This window comes from Astatotilapia calliptera, chromosome 7 (assembly GCF_964374335.1).
Source record: "Astatotilapia calliptera chromosome 7, fAstCal68.1, whole genome shotgun sequence".
Taxonomy (NCBI): Eukaryota; Metazoa; Chordata; class Actinopteri; order Cichliformes; family Cichlidae; genus Astatotilapia; species Astatotilapia calliptera.
This window is the reverse complement of record NC_137428.1, coordinates 40,833,081-40,848,811: the sequence shown is the minus strand read 5'-3', so window position 1 is coordinate 40,848,811 and position 15,731 is coordinate 40,833,081. Positions and strand designations below refer to the sequence as shown.

The window sequence follows — 15,731 nt, the reverse complement described above, 5'->3', positions numbered from 1 at the left end:
GCACGTGGCGAGCAGCCCTAACACTCTCTACAGTTTTTATCACACAAAACATTTTATCAGTGAGCGAGCTGAACACAGAGGTCAAAGGTCAGAGCTCATCGCTCCCTGCACGTGTGATTCTCTCAGCTAGCTACCTTTATCTGTTAGCTAACCATCTCGAGCTGCGTCGATAAACCGCGCATATCTCTGCTTCATTTCAGCGTCTCCGTTATATCAGTTCACAAACAGCACCAATACACGAACACACACGCACGGGTTTTCACAGTTAAAGTCTTACCAGAGCGGCAAGTCCGTTGTCTGACGCCATGTCTCCCAACCGAAGATCGTCTACGAAGCCAAGATGGACCACTGTCAGAGACTTCACGCATGCGCAGTGTCTTGCGTGGGTCCCAGCGACGCATCAACAGTGACTCTTCACCTTTTTTTACGATCTCTGATCTCAACTTTAACACCGTGTCACGTCACAACATTTAAAGGGCCATATTATCTTTATTTACTTTTAAATAAATTAAATTTAAAGAAGTCCAAAGAGGGTAAAATGAAAAAAATGAGTGACAAAAGGAAAAAAATAATATTTACTGCCCTCAAAACCAAAAACAGTGAATTGTTATTTTTTACTTAATTATTAAATTTAATCAATAACAATTAAACAAATAAAACTGAATGAAAAGTATATAACATTATATGATAATTACTTTATTAAATTCATTGTGTAAATGTTATATTAAACATTTCTGTCTTTGTTTAAAATAACCATCAATGAGATTAGAAATTATATGATTGCTTATATATGTTTTTGTTAAAATAAATAAATAATTATAATTATAATCTGTCTTTGTTTCTTTATATCTAAATTAATTCCATTTATAACTATGTTTGTTACTGCTTGCTTTCATTTTTATATGGATCTAATTTTTATTTTTGATATTTTATGAATTTACTTCATATGTAATCTTGTGTTATCTTGTGCTCCTAAATGTAATGAACACGTGAAAATATTTAATTAAATATTTTATTTATCTAATTTATTTCATTTAAAAAAAATAAAAAATAACAGTGATCAATCTGAAGCAATTACTCACCAATACAGTCTGCAGTCTGTGCTGCCCCCCTGTGGTAACTGAATGAATTTCATTTCTAGGTCCAAAACAGCTTGTTTTTTTGTTTTGTTTTTATTCAGAGTAACGTTTAAACGGATTTATGTTAAATCACAATATTATCATGGTAAACAGACATAAACAGGACCAATGAACTGAAAATATGATTACAGTAGTAAAATACAAAGACATTGACAAAGAGATTTAATCGTGGTTTAAAACGTTCAATGTTTCAGTCTCAGATCACATGATCTCATAATTTTGAATTATTATTATTATGTTATTTTCATTTTATGCTATAAAATTAAGAATTTGGATATCCTTACAGTTTATGAAAATTGTTTAAATTAAAAAAGTAATATCATTGAACCAAATGGGTTTTTTTCCCCTAAAACCGCAATTTAATCTCAAAATGTGTAAATGTTGTAATTATTTTAAAATGTAATTAAGTTTTTTGTGATGATTAAAAATATTATTATGCTGTTATTTGACTCCTCAACTCTGAAGATGTGAGGTATAAGTGGTTATAAGAATTTTATAAAATAGGGCTGTCACTATATCACATGATAAAGTATTATGATATGTGTCTATGTATGTGTAAATATTACAAATTATAGAAAATAATAATAATTTGTCTAATTGTTTTTCAAATGAATCTATAATTACGTAATGTATGAACACTGATATTTAACATGTTATTGTTATTGTCAGTGCTGGTAGTATCTCACACCATCAGGCCAACATTTGGACATTTGATCTGAAAAATGTACCTGATGTAAATAAATAAATAAAATCCATATCCTCTGTAAATAAAAAATAATAAAATAAATAAAAACTTGGGAGTGGCTTTGCTTTTTTGGCAGACTTGGGCTTCCACAGTGGGTGGTACATTGTGCTGTCATTTTTGTAATCAGACGTAATATTTTCCCGTGTTAATCAGATAAAGAGTTCCCTCTGTTCACTGTAAATGTTTCTTGTTTAGTGTCTTTTTTGGTAAATCAGGTGAGGTTGGTGTTTTTTTCTGGCTCTTTCTGATTGGTTGCAGCATGAAGCTTCGGTTTCTCGGTGCTGAGCTCCTGTTTTTACGTATTTATGATTTTATTTAATGCGAACGTCACAAACGTTTCCTCCCCCCGCGGAGCTCCACAGTGGACCGACCCGGGCAACAGGAAAACATCCTCCTCCTTCTCCTCCTCCTCCGTCTGGGGTCACAGCAGCCCCCAGCCCGGGCTTTAAAACCAGCCAGCCGCCACATCCTCATTTTTCTCCTCCCTCCACCCTTCCTCCTCCTCCTGTCGGGGCTGTGAGGACGGAGCGCCTCCTCTCCTCTCATCTCCGGTCAGCCTGATTCTCCTGCTCGGAGGTAAGATCTCCCTCTGTGCGCTTTTCTGTTTTTCTCGCGTCGCTGCAGACGCACTCGTCTCCTCCTCACCCTCCTCTTCCTCCGTGTAATGAAGCCTCAGATCGGCCACATGACCGCAGAGCTCCTTCATCCCTCCGCTGCACCTCAGCTCGGAATAAAAAACAGCGTCTCAGGTTCAGTGTGTGCGTGTGTGTTCGGGCCTCAACCGGCTCTGCTCCTCTTAGAGGAGGAAGGAGATCTGTCGGTATGATGTTTTGATGGGGGGGGGTCCTGTGAGATGTAGAAAATAAAGACAAATGATTATGATGAGGAGGTTTAAAGCCTCCTCCAGGAGGGGAGCAGCAGTTGCTTCAGTCTCTAAAACATGAGGGAATGATGAAAATGCTACTGCTGCTCCTGGAGGAGGCAGGAGGAGCTCAGCGTTTACCTCCAAACAGATTAAGAGGAGCTGCAGGTGTGTTTGGTATTTATGGCTCAGCTGTTGGTCAGAAAGTTACACCTGGCCCATTAGAGGCGGAGCTGAGTCAGTCAGGGATTCATGAGGCTGTCTGAAGAGATAGTAGAACAGCTGCTCTTTGGGCCAGATGTGGTGATGATGTCAAAGCAGAGCTAACATCTGGGACATTTAAGGCTGCGCTGAAGCAGCCAGAACGCCAATCGTAGCCCAAACACCTGCCGCTGAGGACCAATCGTCATCATCGCTAACATTCCTCATGCTCTCAGAGATCCTGGACACCTTCTGAGAGCAGCTGCGACGCTCTGGCACTGATCAGTTCTATTATCGGTGATTGATCAGAGAAACTCGATCAGTTCAATCCACAAAATGTCAGAATCGGTGAAATGCTCTCTAACAGGAAGCTGGATCAGTCTCTGGAAGTCATTTACTGATCATCACTGAACTGTTGGAATGAAGAGGCTTCTGGGATGGGAGCTGAAACATTTTCAGGAAACTTCAGGAAACAGAATTCCAGTCGATTTCTCCTAGCTCCTTAGATTTGAGCTGTTGATTCATCAGCTGATTGGTTTATTGGTTCTGGTTGTTTACGATCATGAGTCCAAGAGCTCCCAATAAAATCTGATCTCAGATTTTAGATGGAGAAGCTTTCAGTCAGTGCCTGGAATCTGCCAATCAGGTTGGAGTTCAGGGTCAGACCTGATGTTCTCTGAGGCGGAGTGGGGATGACTCCTCTGACAGAGTCACCGTGGTGGATCCTTCTGAGTGTTTCTGTAGCTTCTCAGTTAGAAACCTTCCAGTGTTTCTCGTTTGACTTGTATTTGGTCTGCAGCTGTTTTCATGATCTGATTCATTATTTGAGTCATTTTTCTGTTTGTTTTCTGTTCAGATGACACATTTGGACTTTTTTTAACAGAAAACAAACAGAAAACCAGTGAAAGCATGGCTGACATGCTGCAGACCGTCTATGAGTTTCCGGCCTGTGTGCTGCTGGGATGTGAATGTGAAGCAGGCCACTGCCTGGATCCACCCAGCGCCTGTAAAGTGTGTTTAAGTGTGTGTGTGCTTGGGCTAATGGCAGATAAAAGCTCTTAGTGATAAGACTATCAGCCACACAGAGCACTCGGCCTGCTGTCAGTCCTCAGAGACACTCAGCACAGTCAAGTAACCGAGTACTTTTACTCAGCAAGCCGCTGTAACTGCAGCCTCAGCTTCCTGCAGAGAAAAGCAGTGAAGAGTGATTTAAACCATGAGCTACAGAAATAAAACAATAAAATGTCCAAAAATGATCCCTGTTATTGAAAAATAAAAAAGAGCGCTCCAGAGGGCGTCCCTCCTGGAGCCTGTGTGTGGTATCTCCTAATTGTCCTTATTTCATTTGTATTTGATTGTTTTTTTTTTGAATTTCACAGTGGTGAAAAATCCTCCCAACAGTTCCTCATTACCAAACCGAGTGATTTCTATCCAAGTCCTGCTGGAAAAACCGACCTAATCCCCGAACCTGCTCAGTGCAAGAATAAAATGTCATAAAACATAATGAAGTGAAACTAAAGCAGGAAACATTAATAAAGAATAATTCATCAAAGTCAGCCTGCTTTTAGATGTTTCATGTTTAAACATTTCACTTCCAGCTGCTCACTGTCCTCCATCCTTCAGACACGGCCTTCATCATTATTGTGCAAACACACTCAAGATACAGTCAAGGCGGCCTCACGTGGTTATTAGAGCAAATGTTATAAAATTACAATAAAACAACTAAAATGTATAAAAGCACCAAAAACAGTGATAACAGGAAACTGAGTCCACCTTAAAAGTTTAGGATAAATCATTCTTCATGTTATTAATGCTGTGTTATCTGGGGCCGGATGGCTGAGGCAGCAGCCTAAGCAGAGAAACCCAGACCATCCCTCTCTCTGGCAACCTCCTCCAGCTTATCTGGAGACACAATCTCTCCAGCATGTCCTGGGTACAGAGGAGGCCCCAGGAGATCTTACGTGCATTGTTCAAAGAAAACAGTGATGAAGAAACTGAAGCTAAAATCAGACGTGTTAAAAACCCTGGAAGGGCAGAGGTGAACCATCATCTCTGAGGTCACCGGAAATGTTTGAAACTGGATTTTTTTTTAAAATCAGGAAACCATTAGCAACAGTGTAGCCAATCAGAACAAGGAGTTTACAGGGAGAAGGTCACATGGGCTGGTCCAGATTTACCCTGCTCCAGAGCGAGGGGGGCAGCAGGGTAAGAAGTGATGCTCCCATTATGCCTCGGGCCTGTTGTACCAGCCCGTGTGGGCAGGTCTGAGGTTGCTTCAGGTGGTCAAGTCGGAGGTCAGCTGACTGAGTTGAAGGAGGCTGGTTTCTCCTTTAGAGATTCCTTCTTCCTAATGGTACAGACGTACTCCAAAAAAGATCAAGCTGGGATTTATCAAGTCCAACCAGAGATGACTTCACCCCATGGTCTGACTCCATCATTACCAAAAAACGAGCAGAAACAGAAACAAATTCTGGCCACAAAAAAAACAAAGCCATGGCCACCATTAAACTTCAGGGCCCCCCCCCCCTCCCCTGGGTTATGGTAGATGGGCCCTCCTCCCTGATCCTGGTTTCATCCAGTTAAAGGGGAGTTTTTCCTTTTCACCATCGGCAAGTATATCATAGGTGTTCATCTGATTGTTGGTGTTTTTACCTCACGGTAGCTCTTTGAGGCAGCCATTGCTTTGATTTGGCGCTGTATAAATTGAATTAAGGAGCTCGTTAACAGAAGCAGGTGTTTGCAGCAGGTTTCTTCTCGGCCTTTAAGATAAATTAAAGCTGCTGGATGAGTTTATACTGTTTGACCTCCTGCGGGAGGATCTGAGCGTGCTCCTGGGTAACATTTGGAGGAGAACCGTCACTGTGACTCTCACACATGTTCACAGATCAGGTTCAGCTGAGGGCGCTCTCCTCTCACTGATCTGGTGTCAGATTTTATGGTTGGACAGCGATGGAGGGGGGGGAGGGTGAAGCTGCTCTGCTGACTCTGAGGACAAGCGTAACCACAGCAGCCGTTAGCAGCGGCTGGGCGTCGCCCGGCTGGGCAAGCTGATAAACAGCAGAGGGGAGGGGGAGGAAGGGAGGAGGACAACGAGATGAAAGGAGGTGGTGGGGGACGGTCAGAGGAAGGATGGAGGATATCCTCCCCCAACTCTCATGTTGTTTAGGTAGAAGGTGTGCCCCCTCCCCTCTGACAGCCTCGCTGTGACTCTCCAGCAGTCGTCCGTCCTCAGCAGCTCCAAACACCGTCTGAGCCGTGAGTAACACCTTTAACGCTGAACGCTCGTCATCAGGACGCTGTCACACATCCTCACAAAGCTGCAGCACCTTCATATACACTCGAGCTCGTTTATCACTGTCAGACTTTCAGCATCAACACAAAGATTCAGATATTCACTTTACTGTATCTTGAAGTCACCGCGGCAACCCGAACATCACCACAAGTCTGCGTCTTCTTCCTGAAACTCTTCGCAGCCAATCAGAGAGCTTACTGGAGACAGCAAACTGAGAAATGTAAGTCAAAAAAATAAACATCACAAAAGCATGAAACAATAATTTCTGCTACATAACTTTGCACTTTTGCTGTAACAAAACAAATTTCCCACCTGTGTGACTAATAAAGGTCATCTTATCTTATCTAATAACATTAAGAGAAACAGTAAAAATAAAAAAGAATAAAAACAAAGCTAATCTACCAAAATAAAATCAAAGGAAAAACAAACAGAAACTGCATTTTAAATTAGTTTTGAATTTTTTTTCCAAAAACTTCAACAAAAGCCTCTTAAAGGTTAAAAGACTTTTGATTAAAAAAAAACAACGACAAATAAAGAAATAAAGAAATAAAATAAAGAAATTAAGAAATAAAGAAATTAAATAAAGAACTAAAAACTACAAAAAATTAAAAAAAATGCAGACAAAACTCTGAAAAACAAAAAAAATAAAATAAAATAAAATAAAAATCGTCTCAAAACTGCTGATCGGATGTCAATGGTAAAGGAAACAAAGGATATGAAACAAAGTCCCCAGAATGCCTCGATGCTTCTTCCTGCATCCTTCCTCCTGTTCTGTTTCCTTCTCTCTGTTTCCTCCTGTTCTGTTTCTTCCTGGATGTTTCTAGTGGTTTCAGGAAGGAAACGAGTTGACATCATGTCTGAGGCTGTGCTGTGAGAGAAATTGCTCTTCCTCTGATTCTGGATCAGATGAGTCGAGCTCGTTCGTTGGAGCAGCTGATGCGTTCACTAACCCTCTCTCTGTTTTTCCTCTGCAGCTGCTTAAATCAGGTCGGAGCGACTTCCGTGTCCACAGCTATGCAGAAGGTAATGAGTCACTGCTGGAGCTTAATCATCACCACACTTACACCTAAAATATTGCTGCACAATGAGGTTCACACTGAGACTTCAGCTCAGTGAGCAGTCTGTCACTCTGAAAGTTCATTTACACCTTAAAGTGGATGTATTGTCACTGCAGCAGCTTTGCATGATTCACAGCTCAAAATAATCCTTCATGACCATCATCTGTCTGAAACAAGCTGTTGTTGCTGTCGAGTCAGATCTTCTTCTCCTCCTGGTTTGTTTGTGGTTTTCACCTGCTCTTTGAGCTGGTGCCAATAAACTGGACTGTTTTCACTTCCTGATTGTCTCTTCTGATTGGCTGTTTGGCAGGTGGAGGGACGGGTAACTCCGGTCAACCTGCCGTCCTCGAGGGGCCCGAGCACCCCGGGGTCTCCGGCGACGGGCATTGTGGTAATGTCACACCTGCTCAGACGTTCAGATGTTCAGATGTTTATTTACTCGTTTCATCCATGGAAACATTATTTTAGCACATTTCTTTATTTTACTGACATTTTCTACTTTTAGTAAACGTACTTTTTGTAAAAACCTCTGCAAAATGCAGACTTTCACCACAAGGTGGCAGCGTTTACTGTCAAAGTTCTGCATGTACGATTTTTTTGTTTGTTGAAATTTGAGCTCTGATCAGATGATTTTAGTTCTTTTAGTTCTTCTTTTATTTTTATGTTGAATGTTGAATTTTTATGTTGAGCTGTTAACCAGTTGTAATCCTGACCAGTGAAATTAAACACTTTTATACATGGAGTACTTGTATTTGTATCTTTAAGTAATCTTTGTGATGATACTTGGAGTGCTCGTGGTAAATAAAGAACTTCCTCTGTCAGGCCCGTGTCAATGACCAGGTGGTGGGCTACAGAGACCTGGCGGCACTGCCCAGAGATAAAGCCATCCTGCAGGTGGAGAGACCGGACCTGATGACCTACCAACCCCACCTGAGCTTCTCCCCGCTCGACCCGCCACGCAGAGAGGTGCGGGTTTGGATTCTTTAGTAGTTAAGGAACATTACTGCTTCACTTTTCAACCCTGAAATTGAAATATTTGACTTAAACACTGCTGCTAGTCCATTTGTCAAGTGAGCTGACCTCTGACCCCGACTGACAGCACTGATACAGCAGCGTTCAGGGACAGCCGACAAAATCAGAACAGACAGTTTCCATTTCAGCTTCTCCTGCCAATTTAACACTTTTCTCATAAATATTATTAAAAAAACTGGAGTCACATCACTTCCTGTTTCCCCTCGATGGCGCTCATTAAAATCCTGACATCATATTTAAAGTCAGAGGAAAGGAATAATCTGGAATAATCCTTAAAGGAAGATCAGATGAAACTTTTACTTTTTAATGATCATATTTCATAGATATGCTTTAAGTTTTTTGATTTTAACTTTAATTTTCTTCATAATATACAGGGTTTTTTCTATATTATTGAGTGCACATTTATTAAAAGAATATCAGCTGAAAAAATCTGTGTGTGTGTGTGTGTGTGTGTGTGTGTGTGTGTGTGTGTGTGTGTGTGTGTGTGTGTGTGTGTGTGTGTGTGTGAGAGAGAGAGCACACAGAGGTGTGTGTTAACAGGTCATTACTGACACTAATGTAATCCTGAGGCGTGTTTGATGCCTGCAGCTGTTGGACTTTATTAAATTCCTGCAGCATCTATGATGACTGTTCATATCTGTGTTCTCTGCAGAGATCTCTGTCTCCTCCATCCACGTCTCCAGCCTTGTCTCCAACCATGTCTCCTGAGGTAAGCCCTCATCAGTCCATGCTGGTGGTAATAACCCAGCTCCATTATTCATTTCCATCCCGGTTTCTTCTACACCTTCAGGCCACGGGGATATAAACTGTTTTTAATGAAGTGGCAGTGCTTACATTTTCCACTTGTTCATTCAGGCCAGGCTTTTCTTTAATGCTCTGGTCCGGTGACCTGGAGTCTGGAACAAAGCCCCGCCCACGAGTTAACCTGACCCTGTGACACTGAGTAGACCTGCATCTGTGGTCGATAAGACTCAAACACAAGCTTTGATTGGTGGTTCATTTCTTGGTGCCACAGCATTCATTGACCTTTCTGAAACCTCAAGTGGTTCGCGACCTCGGCTTTTTAGGAAAACAGTGGTTTGTACTTGTTCTCGTCCAGCTTTTAATCGCAGCTTTGTCTTCACCGCAGTGTTGAAACCATGACACTCGCTAGCCGGGGAACAGAAGGACCTCTGTTCAGACGGCTGGAAACTCCCCTCAGTCAGAGCGCGAAGGGCAAAACAAAATAGGAGCTCCGTTTCTGTCCAGATTTAAAGGACGGGACATCTGTGCAGAAATCACTCAGTTTGGGTCCTTTTTTAACTTTAATTAAGATTTACAGCACAAACATGTTCCACAGGTCCAGTTGGTCAAAAGTGAAATCGTGTTGTTTAAAGGAAAAACAGGATTACATGTTCGGATAAGATCAAGTAATCCAGTCCAGCTTTTTTATCTGGATTAAACCTTCAGTTTGTGTTGTTCAAAACACTGGAACAGGATCAGGATGACTTCCAAAATATCAGGATTACCCTGATCCCAGGCCGGATTCAAAATTAAGAAAAAAAATGTAATAAAGAAAAGTTATTCCAAGAAGAAAACTAGAACTGATAAACTTAAGACAATAAAAAACTTGCACCTGGACTACAGTTTTCAAACTTTGTCCTATACTTGCATTAAAATACTTGTTTTGTAAGTTTATTTATGATGCATTGCATGTCATACATGCAATATGTTTATATTTAGGACTTTAATTTTTATTCATACAGAAAACAATTATATAAAAAAGTGTGAGCTGGGAAGTAAAGTCAAGACATTGGTTTAAAAAAGGTTTTGAGTTAAGAATGATAAATACAATCATAGTAGATGACAATTAAATTATTAAAACTTAAAGCAAATCCAGCTCATTAAATCACATTGGAAAATTTTTAAATATAGTCTTTCTTTTTACCTTCTTTGAAATTATTTAAATGTTATGACTTAAGGACATCGTCCACAGTGTTTCTGTAAATGATGGTGATTTGTTGTCAGGTCAGTGAAAAAGCAAAAACAATGAAAATTAACAAATTTAATATAATTATTTAAAGTTCCTTTATTTTGAGTTAATTTCAGTGCCCCCTGCACCCCAATTAAATTACTGGTAATCCTTAAAAGTTTATACGGGATCAGAATGAACCTGTCCAGTTTTTGTGTGAACAAGAACATGAGCTGGACGAGCTGGATTACATCATCCACCAAAGGAAAACACACTACAGCCACCTGTCAGCCAAAGAGGCCACGCAGCAGCTTTGTTTTATGGGCCTCTTTGATTTAGACAAAGTTCTCACGGTCAATCGCGTGACCCATGCTGACGTTCTGACTCACTGATTGGTCTGAGCTCACCTGTCAGGTTAAAAGACTCTGTTTGCTTCCAGGTGAAGGGGCGCAGGGCAGAAAGTGAGAGCGGTTCTCCTGGAGGATCCACGCTGCAGCTGCAGGCTGGACGCAAGATCAGTACGAGCCTGCAGCATTTCCACCGACCAGGTAACACACACACACACACCTGAGGGCTGTCAGGACTCATTAATCCTAAAACCTTTCTCAACCCTGAAGGCAAAGCGGCCATGTGTCTGAGTTTGTGCGCTCAAATCAAATCACTTTTACTGTCACATCACATGTGCAGGTACTAATTCTTGTGTGCGAGCTTCACAAGCAACAGAGGTGTGCAAAAATACAATAACATAAGAACAAGCAAAATATAAGAATGGTTTACCCAGAGTTATATGAATAAATATATGTACAATATAAGAGTGTATGCGCATTACTAAATGTGTATATCTACATGTGTGTGTGTGTGTGTGTGTGTGTGTGTGTGTGTGTGTGTGTGTGTGTGTGTGTTTTAAAAATTAAATAGAATAAACAATAAAATAAAATCTACAGAGGTTGACATTGGAGAAACCGTACAAAAAAGTTTTTATGCATTTTTTCAGATAACGGGACCAACATTTACAGGAAGCCTCCTATCTACAAACAGGGTGAGCTCTTCCTCCTCTTCCTCACTGTGTGTGTGTCTGTCACTGCTTCATCACTCAGCAACTTCATGCTGTCTCCACAGATGCTCACAAACACGGCGAGGGCAGCGGCGTCATCCAGTCAGCAAAGTTTCCTGCAGCCCAGCCGCCAGATCCCAACCAGCCTTCCAAGATTGAGACTGAGTACTGGCCCTGCCCACCCTCACTGGCCACCATGGGTAGCACACACCAACACACACACATGTGCGCACACACACACACACCTGTGCTGTGAGATCATTGGTAACTCTGAGGCTGAACCCCGCAGAGATTGAGTGGCGGAAGAAGAAGAAGGAGCTGCAGGAGGAAGACGAGTTTGAGGACCTCACAGAAGAAGCGAAGACGCTACAGGAACAGGAGCTGGAGAAGGTTTGTGACCGTCGCCCCCTCTTTCCAGATTCACATTTTGACTAAAAGCGTCATCTGACCCGCGGTTTTGTGGCCACTCAGATCAAGTCCAACCTGGGCCGTCTGATCCTGAAGGAGGAGAAGGAGAAAGCCGTCCACTTCAGGAGGAAGACGCAGTCATTGCCCGACAGAACGCACATGCACGGCAGTAAGAGTGCTCGCACACAGCCACCGCCTTCACATTCCCCACTTTCACCACGGAGCGCTCCTCTGACGTCTCTCTGTCCACTTCTCCCTGCAGGTTTGTCAGCAGGTGCCTCCAAGTCTCCATCACGCTCAGGATCAGGCCTGACACGAGTAAGTGCTCACACCTGACATGGTGCAGAGTGAGACCCCAAAACTGGAGTTAAACCGGACTTAGGCTCACTTTAAGTGACTTTTTTTTATCTCACTGTAGTAAATGAATAGTTAAAACTGGAATCTGGTTTGAAGTGTTTACAACACCAACAAACATGGGCGGAGCTTCTGGACAAATGAAGCATTTTTTCTTCCTGAGCAGCCAGCAGGGGGCGACAGCTGTGGCTGCAGAAACACTTCTTTCCTGTAGACGTGTATGAAACAGCTGTTTGTGTTTGTTGGGTCAAACTTGTATAAAATTAAATCTCAGTCCCACGATGTTTCAAAATGGAGGATTAGCTTTGGTGTGAAGTTTTGGTGTGAAGAATTGGCTGATAAGTCGTTGCACCGATGGAGGTGATGCCACAGTGGCTCCGCCCATCTTTAACCGCCCATGGCGTAAAGTTAACGCTCAAAAGAACTGGTTGTGTGTTGCAGATGCAGTCGGCAGAGTTTTCCACAGATGGCGATAAAGGACGGCCAGGTATGAGTCCTCGCTCACCTTTTTCATGACATCAGAAAAAAGAGCGGCGCTGCTGGTTTAATGAGTTCCTTCTGAGCGTGCAGCTCTCACAGACGATTGGTCACATGAGCCTAACGCACATCACATGAAACAAAAACAACCAGAGTTTGTAGAAACGAGTCACCTGTGAGTGTGCTGATGAACTGTGCCTGACACACCTGAGTGACATCACTCGGTACTAACCTCTGCTCTTCCTGTTGTGTCTTCTATCTTTCAGCTGCTCAGGTAAGCATGTCTGTGTGCATGACCTGTTTAACCGGCACAGCCCTGACACACCTGAGCACATTACTGGCCCCGCCCCCACAGCTGTTATAAAGGAGCACTGACTCGCTGTTGGAGCCTCTGGTGGTCGTCAGAGGAACTGCAGGTTTGGCACCTGGAAGTCAACGGTTGAATTTAGGTTCCTGCAGCTTTGCATACCTCGACATAAAGAATCAGCTCCTCTTTACCACTTTAGCACACGACTGGTCACTGTCAGACACTTCACAGCAGGGCGACTAACCCCACCCTCGTATTTCCTGCAGTCTCACGCCTCTCTAAAGCCTCACTGGTCTGTTATTGTTGGATTATTTCTTATAGAACACTCTCATTAAGTCTTTGTCTCTTTGATAGACAGTTTGTAAGGAGGCCCAGAGAGGTCAAAACACCAGCAAATTGAAAAAAGCAAAAACACAACAGAGGTGATTCAGGTGAACCAGTAATAGCAAACATACATGTACAGTACATGAATCATGTGATTAGAATAGCATCTCTCCCTCAATCAGCTCCAACCAATCCTTGGCTTGTTTACTGTCACCGTTGCAGCTTTTCATCACGGTCTGCTTCATATTGTGAGATTTTGCGATATTTTATTATTTGCTATGTTTTCTGAAGTCGCATTGCATTTGAGCTCTCAGGGCCACAGACGCTGTTCTGTGATGCAGACGCTGCAGCTGCTGCAGCTGCTGAGGATAAATCCAAACAGCACTATGAGGCAGATGTGGCGCAGACCATCAGGAGCAGGAGGGCTTTGATGGCCCACATGTCACGATCCAGCTGATGTTCACAGAGACTGTTGGGCTCGAGCTTTAACGTGTTGGACTGTAGAAAACTTCCGTGTTTTCCATGAAGGAACACTTCAGTAAAGATACCACTGGCTTCATTTCCTGTCACCGGCTGTCTGGAACGCTCCAGGCCAGAGATGGAGAAATCCAGAATTTAGAAACAGTCTTCCTGACTTGTGCTGACAGAAGCGTCAGATTAACGTGTTGGTTTCATGTGTCGTGTTAAATCAGTCTGAGCATTTTAAATGTGTGTGTGCAGAACGGTGACACTCGCAGGGAGCGCATGGACCGAGGAAACTCTCTGCCGAGCATCCTGGAGCAGAAGGTGAGGCGCTCCCAGTCTCTGGTAGAGTAGCTCTGCATGATTCACAGTTCAAAGTAAAACATATTTATCTTTAAGCTGCTCTTTGTGATTGGGAGCCAATCAGAAGAGAGCTGACTTAAAAGGGGAGGAGTTAAAACAAGGCATTTCCGATCAGATAAAGGAGGATTATGTTGAACTGTGAATCATGCAAAGCTGCTCTGTGAAGTACAGGAACAAAATTAGACCCTTTTTAATCACTTCGATTACTGATTTTACTTCTGAATTTTGTCTAAATTTTTATAATCAGTTGACGCAAACAATCAGCTGATCAGATCTGACTGGTACTGTCTCTGATATCATTGTAATACCCCTAACTCAGGTACTACTGGCTCGTTACACTGATGTGTACTTTGCAGTGTAGTATCCGAGTACTCCCTCCAGCTGATGGCATGCTGTGTATTTCAGATCTACCCCTATGAGACACTGGTTGTGACCCACAGAGGGCGCTGTAAGCTGCCTCCAGGCGTGGACCGCACTCGGCTTGAGGTGAGGGACGCTGTGCTGGGTAGTCATTTTCTGTCTTCCTTCTCAGTGTCCCAGTTGAAGCTTCTCTGTGGTAGCACTGGTTTCTCTGGTTTCCCAATTTGAGTGTTTGAAGTCAGACTTGTTTGCGCGTCCCAGTTTAACTTTAGAACTGGTTTACATAAACTTTTTTAGAGGTGGGACTGGTTCCAGTCCTCCCAGTCTGAGCGTCGCTGAAGCACGACTGCTTCACTGGAGGTTTTAACTTCTTCTTCTTCTCCTCCCTGTCAGCGGCACCTGTCCCAGGAGGAGTTTGAGCAGGTGTTCGGGATGCCGATGGCCGAGTTTGAGCGCCTCTCGCTGTGGAAACGAAATGAACTGAAGAAGAAAGCCTCGCTTTTCTAACAGGAAGTGACCTCATCCCAACAAATACTTGATGAAGGTTTTAAAGTAGGAGGGGTTCAAATAAAATATCCAATCAGCAGACACACACAGAGCCAATCACCTCACTCCGATACGTCCTCCATCTTACTAACCGTGCTCCTGGAAGCTCGCCGAGGAGCAGACCAGTCCTGGTTAACCTTTTACTGCGACTAACCTTAATCGATACACTGATTACCTGTGCCGCGCATATAATCACCACTGCTTACAGGTCACCACATTATCTTCATCATCTTCATCACATGTAATCTCTGTAGCTCTGTCTCCTCACGTGGATTATTCCCAGCTCCGGGTCTGATCCATGTCAGGGACCTGCTGCGGGTCCCTCAGATTTCACGCCATCTTCAGGTGTTACGCTAACATGAAGCTGCTTCACTTTCATCCTTGTAGTTAGAGAATTAGATGGGATTATTAGTGTGATAGTAAAAATGAAAATGACCTCTTACAGCTTTCCCAATCATTTCTAGGTCTAGGAAAGTCATTATGGACACCTCGTAAGGATTTGTGGAAAGAACAGACCTCAATCTCCAGCATATCCTGGGTCTGTTAGTCAAACCTCAGGTTCAGGAGGATCATGATCTTTATTTAGAGAGCTTTCTTTTTAGTGACGGCCCGTTATCACGGAAGCTTGCAGCTCTTCCACAATCCTTCACAGATCTTCAGAGCAGCTCTGGGAGTTGCAGAGGCTTCAGGAAGTCTGAAACCCACCGGGCTGCTTCAGGCTGGCTGTAATTCCCCTGGAGGCCCAGCTGAGGGCGCTCTAAGCTTGCCCAGCCTGTTCTGTCAGCTGCAGAGAAGC

At 43.0% G+C, this 15,731-nt stretch overlaps 2 protein-coding genes and 1 long non-coding RNA gene across 4 annotated transcripts in view; 2 read left to right on the top strand and 1 right to left on the bottom strand.

Moving 5' to 3' along the window:
- pbdc1 (polysaccharide biosynthesis domain containing 1) overlaps nt 1-410 on the bottom strand; it is a 5,129-nt gene extending 4,719 nt beyond the window's left edge. The window contains exon 1 of the mRNA XM_026177008.2: nt 278-410. Coding sequence (XP_026032793.1) covers nt 278-307 — 30 coding nt within the window. The 5' untranslated portion in view covers nt 308-410. The remainder of the gene's footprint in view (nt 1-277) is intronic.
- Nucleotides 411-2,010: 1,600 nt separating this feature from the next.
- On the top strand, nt 2,011-4,503 carry LOC145429720 (uncharacterized). The gene is made up of 2 exons (XR_013910005.1): nt 2,011-2,460; nt 4,327-4,503. It is a non-coding gene; the product is annotated as an uncharacterized LOC145429720 (long non-coding RNA).
- A 2,103-nt stretch (nt 4,504-6,606) lies between these two features.
- On the top strand, nt 6,607-14,979 carry dmtn (dematin actin binding protein). Of its 2 annotated transcripts, none has more exons than XR_013910004.1 (15): nt 6,607-7,262; nt 7,608-7,688; nt 8,120-8,263; nt 8,982-9,038; nt 10,720-10,828; nt 11,275-11,319; nt 11,400-11,534; nt 11,624-11,724; nt 11,806-11,911; nt 12,005-12,060; nt 12,538-12,583; nt 12,840-12,989; nt 13,925-13,990; nt 14,435-14,515; nt 14,783-14,979. XR_013910004.1 is itself a non-coding variant. In XM_026174681.2 (15 exons), exons 1-15 carry the CDS (start codon nt 7,146-7,148, stop codon nt 14,894-14,896), a joined length of 1,266 nt encoding a protein of 421 aa, XP_026030466.1. In that variant the 5' UTR covers nt 6,607-7,145; the 3' UTR covers nt 14,897-14,979. The 2 variants fall into 2 exon arrangements, 1 of the variants encoding a protein (XP_026030466.1); XM_026174681.2 differs by having other exon boundaries at nt 12,840-12,847.
- The last annotated feature ends 752 nt before the right edge of the window (nt 14,980-15,731 follow it).

Excerpts from the sequence above, each read along its gene's own strand:
- dmtn (XM_026174681.2), top strand. The coding sequence starts at position 7,146 with ATGAGTCGAGCTCGTTCGTTGGAGCAGCTGATGCGTTCACTAACCCTC. Across the intron at positions 7,263-7,607 it reads TGTCCACAGCTATGCAGAAG|GTGGAGGGACGGGTAACTCC; the intron begins GTAATGAGTCAC and ends GCTGTTTGGCAG. Across the intron at positions 9,039-10,719 it reads CTCCAACCATGTCTCCTGAG|GTGAAGGGGCGCAGGGCAGA; the intron begins GTAAGCCCTCAT and ends GTTTGCTTCCAG.